Raw genomic sequence first — 9,102 nt, forward strand, 5'->3', positions numbered from 1 at the left:
TTTGGTGAAATGACCCAGATGTCTCATAGAGAAGGAACATAGGTGCTATAAAACAATTAAGGGTTTGGTTTGAAGAAATGTATAAACAAACTACTCGTTTAGTTTTCAAACACAAATGGTAAATATGTTGAGACCCAAAAACTAAGTGTACCAACAACCTAAGCTAAACAAGATGAGCACAAGATGTATAATAATAACACAAGTGATAAATAACCTAAAAGAAGATAAATAACTTGAAGCACTAACAAACAACTTCAGCGGCACGATTTTTGCAGAACCACAACTTCAGAGATTTATAACACAGAAGCACAACTTCAGAAGAAAGAGTAACACATAACCCAAGTTTCCAAGTTAGAGGAGTTCGACAACGGATCTGATAGAAATGGCCCTGCGATGTCAGTGATGATGTGGAGTCTCAATTTACTCAAAAGACAGTGTTGTAACGACAGTAGCTGAATCTGGTTGCAGAAATACAATTTTCTCCATAATGCGCAGTCAACAACTTAATGAGTTCAGCAGAAGGTTTTAACTAAATATTCTGGAGGTGTGAGCATCAACAATAAATCTTCTCCAATGCTTTACACTTCCCAATGACAAAACAAAGTTGTATCTCTAGCCAAGTTTCAACAGGAGCCAACCTCAAATCCTTCAACTTCTCACAACAAAAAATCATATCTATTCAGGTTGTGAGCGTTGTACGAGGAATCATAACCCACAACAGAACCCCAGAAGTTCTCCCTCGATCTCAAATTCAAACTTTTGGAGCTTCGTCCATCCTGGACCGAACTTTAGGTGGCCATACTAACTGACTCCCTTTCAGTTCTTTATTACAAAATTCTTCCAATGATCATTCCAATCCAAGGACCTCCAACCATTTTATGTTGTCTACTCCCTCCGTCCCAAATTACTTATCGTAGAAATGGATACAGATTAACGTATCTAGAACTAAAAATAAGTCTAGATATCCAGTATCTAGATATCGAGTATTGACTGACGGGTGGTAATCACTACAAAATGGATATGTGTCGTGTTGCTTTTTGTGTACGGAGTTCAAACCAAGATGTTATTTTCTGAAACATTTTGTAATGGTAAAGCACTTGACGATCTACATGCCTGATTTGTTTCATTAATTTTTTTCGATTCTAAAAAAATAATTTTGGCGTCCCAGGAGGCAAAAATCCTCTCTCGGGTGTATGCATGTTATCTAAATAAAAACCAAGGTGGAAGCAAAAAAGAAACGATACTAACATATGCATGGCGAATTGACAAAAAACCAATAGAGAAGTCGAAAAGAAGGTTTGGGTTGTTTTCTTGGCGGAACCAAGCAGCATTTTCCTTCAAGGCGTCAATCGTGGGACGGCGGAGGGAGCCTCCTCTTGCAATCAATCTTGAAGGCGTCGGTCGATCAACCAAAACTGGGCCTAGGGTTTGAAGATTACAAATGAAGTGTACTCATCTCATAGTCTCACTTGCATCGCCTACTCTCTTTGAGCGAAAGGAAACGAGTACTCGACAGGCAGGTCTGAAGGTAGTACATTTTGGAGTTCAGTTTTTTCAGCCAGAGTTCAACTTAGTACATGAACAAAAGTTCAGCGCTGGCTTCTCCAATTTTAAGATACGATCTTCTCAAATGGTCTACTCAATTCTGATTTTGCATACACTCCTCATACTCTTGATATGTAAACAGAAACGTGACCCCCTCTAAATTTCTGGAAGCCTGTAATTAGCACACAGCTATGTTATATGCCTCGCTCAAGTTTCAGTTGTACCTCAACTTCTATGAGATGAGTACACTGCATTTGTAGTATTGGAATCTAAAAACCCAAATTATGCTAGTAACTTATACTCCTTCCGTTCCAAAATAAGTCTCATGGTTTTAGTTTGAACAATTTGAACTAAAACCATGAGACTTATTTTGGAACATAGGGAGTATATGTTGAGAAGCAATGAAAAGACATCCCCAAATAGAATCAGGCTCTGTTTGGTTCATAAGTCCTAATACTTTTTCTAGTCACAACTAAAAAGTCTCTAGTCCCTAAAAAGACCTTTCTGTTTGTTTTCAGAGACTAAAAAGTTCCTAGTCCCTTCCTAAAGGTTATTAAATGACCATGTTGCCCCTAGTATATAGAAAAATAACAATCAAACAACATCATGGGGTGGCAGGCCAATGGATGCATGGAGGGGCATTGTTGAAAAAGTCCCAAAAAAGACTCTCAGTGAGAGTCTTTTTCATTTAGTCCCAAATGCCTAGTTTAGTCCCTACAAAGTCCCTCCCGTTTGGTAAAAAAGTCTCTGAGAGGGACTGTTTTTAGTCCCTACACAAAAAAGTCCTGGAAACAAACAGCCTGTCAATATCAACAAAACAAGTATGCCGCCTTTGTAGTACAGGTCAATGTGAAACATTGACCATTACTACACTGATCCATACCAAAATTGCCACACGAAAATAGCAGGCAGATATACATGTCTTCAAAATCCCTTGCATAGTAGAAAGGGTTCACGCCATTTCTTAGAGAGTAGAAACAATAATACCAAACAGCAAAAACATGGAATCTTGGGGACAATTTGTGCGGATTAGAAAACAGCTATAGAGAATATAAGTTACGCAACAAGAATTACAGTACACGAGTGGGGCCTACTATTAAAGTTTCATTCACCAGATGCCGTCCAAAGATCACCATTAGACTGTCATACAGAAAAATAAATATCATAGCACTAAAGGTAGAAGGCAATAGAAAGTCCAGACAAGTGAATCTAGGTTGGATGATGCACAGCCTTGTCTAATGATGCACACTAAACAACTTAATGGCTTCAGCAGCAAACTCATACTGAAAATTTTGGAGACCACTTCATCACTAGGCACCAAGACCAATTGCCTTCATCAGGGAATCGGAAAAGTTCTCGGAGTAGTGAACCGACTTGGCAACACCCTGCGCAGCTTGCAGAGAGACCTCACCACAATACTCAATGACCAAAGACTCTAATTTATGTGCACGTCCCAGTTCAGCCATTCCAACATCAGTGACATTATGACACGCCCGAAGTGTGAGATTACTCAAGCATGGGGCGTGTGCAATGAAGCGCATCCCAGCATCTGTTACCGCATGACACAATATAAGCTCGAGTGTCTCCAGATGTGGTGAGGATGAGAGGGCCTTCATCCCCTCATCATCAAAGAAATTGGCGGTGTTTAGCACGAGAACACGAATTGGGCAGGACTGAATGAGTGCCAGAAAACCCTTCTGTGTGAATCCTATTTCTGATGGCCAGTCACGGGAACATCCTGTAAATTTGAGGTCTACGATCTGAAGCATAGGACAGTTGAGGGCTAGAGCGTAAATGCTGTTATCAGTAAATGACGTCCTGGTTTCACAATAGCCGTCTTCACTACGGTAGCGCTGTAGGTTGAGCCCAAGTGAGATGCTTTTAAGGTTGCTGCAGCTCCGGAATAATGCAATCATGTCATTGTCATTTAGCGCATGAACATACTCAAGCCAAAGATTCTCCAATGCTTTACACTTCCCTAGGACAACACGAAGTCCTATTTCTGGCCAGGTTTTAATATGTGCCAACCTTAAATCCTTCAAACTCTCACAGGAGAAATCATATATATCTGTGCTGTGAGCATCATACGAGGGATCATAGAAATCATAACCTATATAACGATCATGTCTTTTTCTTTTCCTCTCAAACTCAAACTTCTGGAGCTTCTTCCATCCTGAACCAAACTTTAGGAAGTCATGATGATTGATTCTTTTGCAATTCTTCACTACAAGCTCTTCCAACGATCCATCACTACCAAGGTATTCCAGCCACTCTACACTGTCGATTTTCTTGCAATCAATAAGGTGGAGAGCAGATAGACTTGTACAACCAACTGCAACCGAGAGAAGCCCATATGACGTTATTTTTGGTGCGGAGTTCAGCCTGAGAGACACCAATGTCTTGCAATAAGCAAAAGAACCAAGCCCAGAGTCATCGATGCATGAGCAGAAGCTTAAGGTGAGGTCAGTCAGCGAGGAACAGTGAGATGAAAACACAGAAAGGCCTTTGTTGTCCAACTGCTTTCCATGTCCAGTTATCCAACCAGAGTAATCGATTTCCAATTTCCGCAAATTTGTGAACCTGGCGCACAGTGATGTTAGTGCTTCTGTAGCAGTGCAAAGACCGGAACCGACATGGATAGAACCCCTTTGATTCCCCTCTATCTTGTAGAGCTGCTTTGAGACGAGGGAAAGAGAATTCAGATCACTTGTCCTGGTGATGCTCTTGAGAATCTCTGTCACCAGAGCCTCCGGTAGGTCCTCCATCGCACAAATTCAGCTGTACCAATCAGGTAATATATATCAAGGTTCAGAAAACAAGCGAAGTGCTGGACTAAAACTTAAGATATATCAGAATAATGCATGTGAAGATGGAGATGAAACTGGCAACAGACACTCATTACGAAGAATATACTGATGAACTTTGAGCATTTTCTGTATCCGTCCAAACTTTGTGTGTTCTTCATAAGCATGGAGATTAATTAAAGTAGCTAGCTCCTTATCTGTCTCTAGATTGTTAGAAAGAAAAAATGAGGCTACAGGCCACATCATTAAATTAAACTACTCCATCATAAGTAGCAGAGCCTGGATAATGAACTAACTAAGAGAACACAAAGAAACGAGCTAGAATTTCTGCAAGAAGACCCACGTGCTGAATCTGAACCAACTTATTTGGAGTGGAGGCACCTAATTAACAACATGAAAACCAGAGCATGCAAATTACTACTTGTAGCTCTTGCTTGGGCAAGAAAAAAAGTAGGGAGATCATTTTGCCACAGCCGATGAGTTCACAGGGTGCATTTACTAATAGATAACACCAATCTAATATCTGTTCAACTAGAAATACTACTATTTGCTGCAACCCTAGGCTAGTAGTAATCAGCTGCAAAAAGCTTATTTCCTACTCCTACCTAGGAGAATGGATTTGCAACATTCTAACTTTATTATTGATGCTACTACCGGTCTAGTTTCCCCTATCAATATCAAGAAAGCGAATCTAAAAGAAAGCGTGCACATGTCGAATGGGGGAACCAAGGAACAGGGGAGGGGTCAGGAGAAGCGAAAAACGGCGGTACCTTGAGCACGACCGGGAGATAGGAACAGCGGCGACCGTAGGAGAGGAGAGGAGAGGAGGGTATCTCCGCCGCCGCTCGGCCTCGGTCCGCAGCGGAGGAGACTGCTTCTCTCCTTTTGATTCGGGATCGGAGGAGAGTGTAAACCCTAGCCTCAATCGCGTCGCATTTCCTCTCCTTTCCAGCGAGGAAGAGGAAGGAAGATGTGGGGCCGGCCTATTGCGAGCTGCAGCGGGCCGAGTCGAAAAAGCTTGCCCACAGGCCGGTCCGAGAGGGCGACTCATTTACAAGTACGAATTATTTTCCTTTTAAAAATCTCAAAAAAAATTCTAATCGTTTGAAAAAATAATTAAAATTTTAATGCATTTAAAGAATCTCCATGTCCACGAAAACAAATTTTCATGTACTTATTAAAATGTCTAGCAACTTTTTATATGTTCTTGTATGCGATAAGAAATGTTCATGTGTGATGAAAAATGTTCACATGTATCAAACCAAATTTTTGCGTTTGTGAAAAGGCCGACATGTATTTTCATAGTTGATATTGTATGTAAAATAAATTTCCCGTGTGTTACAACACGGGGCATATATGTTTTAATGGTTTAACATGAATCGTGTCTAATTTTATACAATACTGAGACACACATTAGGTAGTATTGTCTATTTAGTTTGTTTACTGTTAGATCAATCTTCTTATTCTTCTTCCTCCATCTACTATCTTAATTTCTCTACCTCTCCGATACAAGTGGCAATCATCATGCTGACTTCACCGGCGAGCCCCGTGGATTCGCCTCATCTCTGCACATCACTCCGACGGCCGATGGTGGGGAGGGGAATCCCGGTGCCTTCACTCCTGTTAATAGTTTAGGCTAGATTTTTTAGTCATCACTGGTGCGACGCTCAGGCGGATAGCGACGCTTAGTTTATCTTTCGGGCTCTGACCTTGCTCAAGTTGGACACGTTGGACGTAGTCGACAGAGCTCTGACGTAGATTCCTGTCGCCTCCTTGGGACAGTGAGGTTTTAGAGTTTCTCATCATGTGACGAGATTTGGTGTCAGGTCCTTCAAATCCATGCAAGGGTTCAACGGCGACGATAGCGTATGAGAAGAGTCAACAAAATGCTCCTTGTGAGCGCTTGCTCGTGCTTTTTTAGGCCTCAGTTTCTGTGCTCAAAGTAGTTCACAATGTGTCATGTATTCCATTCCGTTTGAATCACGATATACGTTGTCAAGCTCAATGTGAGTGTTTGTCATCCTTGTCCTTGGTAGCTCGACCTCTCTTCTCGATCATGTGATACAATTTCTAGAAATTGAGTTAACACGTAGCTCGTGTCGCATGGTCATACTTTCTGAATTAAATCGCTTGAGATGACCCAAATAATATCGCTCTGGGTGGAGGGGAAAATGTCATCTTGGTCAACCATGCCACACAGCTTGCTTCCCGACTAACCCCAAATCTACCATTGTAACTACTCGGTTACGAAGTAGCATCTGATAAACCCTAAGTAAGTTGACACACAACTCAGGTCATGCAAGGACCTCGGGTCTAAGGACATTGCATATACATTGTTTGAGACTAACAAATGGCAGAAGCTTGTTGCGTCTCAAAGTGGGTTTGCTCAACTCACCCGAGTCAATATTATCGGATTGGCATCACCATGCCAATGACTTGTGGAACACAATCATCAGTCGAGTTGTGCACTAGTCAATGATATGGATTTTTTTGAAACTATGATGATTTTTATAGCAAATTCGAAAACTATTCGCCCTAATGCATAAAAATCGAAACTATGACCCCGTCGGCCTTCTGTTGGCCGAAGAGGGACTTCTCGGCCTACCATTGACCGAAGAGGACTTTTCGGCCTACCATTGGCCGAAGTGGGCTCTTCAGCGGCCGAAGAGTGCCCAGCTGGGCCGAAGAGCACTTTTCGGCTTCTCGTTGGCCGAAAAGTGTCAGGGCCACAAAACATAATTAAGATGGCCTCAAATGAAAAAGTTGTCAACATAAAAAATCTTCGTCTCGTCGAAACGGTTGATTCTGATATAAAAATCGTCTTAATCCGAGGTCGTATGCAACCTGTAAAACCAAAACAAGGTCAGGGACAGAAGCTGCACAGTTACTTCGGACAGACCGAATGGATGTCAGAAAATTTGTCACGGGACACCTGGTGCACTCGGTGAGACCGTGTGGAATACAAAAGAGTACACAAGTTTGGTCACGTTCACTCGGTGAGACCGAACCAAACCACTCGGAGGCTCCGAAAAATTGCCAAATATTTTTGGATAGAATTTTTAGTCCTTTTATTGTACGAGAAGTCCAGCCGCCTCATAAATCGATGTGGGCATTGTTCGTCTGCACCGGGAAGACACATGTCGGCATTGAAGAAATGTCTCTGTTGCGATGGCAGGAATTGAGACGAAAACTTTCGGCGGTGGCGTCATCCACCATGCAAAGTAGAGGCAATGGTCGCCTCTCAGGCTCGTTACCGTGCACCCTCGACGACGGGAGTGATTCACACAAAAACGTCACCGTGTACCCTCGACGCTGGGGGTGATGCACCGTAGCTCACGTTGAAGGAGATCCGGCCGGAAGCGCAGTACACAAGTAGTCTTCCCCGTGCAGACGAACAATTTTTCGGATCAAAAACCCCAACTTTAACTCGCACAGGAATCTTTAGTAATTTTTTGGATCCATTCGGAGCCTCCAAGTGGTTTGGTTCGGTCTCACAGAGTGAACGTGACCAAACTTGTGTACTCTTCTATATTCCACACGGTCTCACCGAATGCACCGGGTGTCCCGTGACAAATTTGTTGGGGAACGTAGCAGAAATTCAAAATTTTCCTACGTGTCACCAAGATCTATCTATGGAGAAACCAGCAACGAGGGGAAGGAGAGTGCATCTACATACCCTTGTAGATCGCTAAGCGGAAGCGTTCAAGAGAACGGGGTTGAAGGAGTCGTACTCGTCGTGATCCAAATCACCGGAGATCCTAGTGCCGAACGGACGGCACCTCCGCGTTCAACACACGTACAGCCCGGCGACGTCTCCCATGCCTTGATCCAGCAAGGAGAGAGGGAGAGGTTGAGGAAGACTCCATCCAGCAGCAGCACAACGGCGTGATGGTGATGGAGGAGCGTGGTAGTCCAGCAGGGCTTCGCCAAGCACCGCGGAAGAGGAGGAGTACGAGAGGTAGGGCTGCGCCAAGAGGGAGAAGATCTCGTGTGTTGGGCAGCCCCAAAACCCCCACTATTTATAGGAGGAGGGGAGGGGGCTGCGCCCCCTCTAGGGTTCCCTCCCCAGGGGTGGCGGCAGCCCCCAGATGGCATCTGGTGCGGCCAGAAGGGGGAGAGGGGAAAAGCGCACCTAGGGTGGGCCTTAGGGCCCATATGCCCTAGGGTTTGCCCCCTTCCCCACTTCCCTTGCGCCTTGGTCCCTGTGGGGGGCGCACCAGCCCACCTGGGGCTGGTCCCCTCCCACACTTGGCCCATGCTGTCCTCCAAGGTTGGTGGCCCCACTTGGTGGACCCCCGGGACCCTTCCGGTGGTCCCGGTACGTTACCGGAAAAACCCGAAACTTTTCCGGTGACCAAAACAGGACTTCCCATATATAAATCTTTACCTCCGGACCATTCCGGAACTCCTCGTGACGTCCGAGATCTCATCCGGGACACCGAACAACATTCGGTAACCACATACAAACTTCCTTTATAACCCTAGCGTCATCGAACCTTAAGTGTGTAGACCCTACGGGTTCGGGAGACATGTAGTCATGACCGAGACGTTCTCCGGTCAATAACCAACAGCGGGATCTGGATACCCATGTTGGCTCCCACATGTTCCACGATGATCTCATAGGATGAACCACGATGTCAAGGACTCAATCGATCCCGTATACAATTCCCTTTGTCTAGCGGTATGGTACTTGCCCGAGATTCGTTCGTCGGTATACCGATACCTTGTTCAATCTCGTTACCGGCAAGTCTCT

The 9,102-nt window shown here is 44.2% G+C and overlaps 1 protein-coding gene across 1 annotated transcript; it reads right to left on the reverse strand.

Annotated features, from left to right (window-relative positions):
- Positions 1-2,629: 2,629 nt before the first annotated feature.
- LOC119322070 (F-box/LRR-repeat protein 14-like) lies at positions 2,630-5,322 on the reverse strand. The gene is made up of 2 exons (XM_037595578.1): positions 5,120-5,322; positions 2,630-4,323 (listed from the first exon to the last, which is right to left on the reverse strand). The coding sequence occupies exon 2, from the start codon at positions 4,308-4,310 to the stop codon at positions 2,856-2,858; it is 1,455 nt and encodes a 484-aa protein (XP_037451475.1). The 5' UTR covers positions 4,311-4,323; positions 5,120-5,322; the 3' UTR covers positions 2,630-2,855.
- Positions 5,323-9,102: the final 3,780 nt, after the last annotated feature.

This window comes from Triticum dicoccoides, chromosome 6B (genome assembly GCF_002162155.2).
Source record: "Triticum dicoccoides isolate Atlit2015 ecotype Zavitan chromosome 6B, WEW_v2.0, whole genome shotgun sequence".
Lineage (NCBI taxonomy): Eukaryota > Viridiplantae > Streptophyta > Magnoliopsida > Poales > Poaceae > Triticum > Triticum dicoccoides.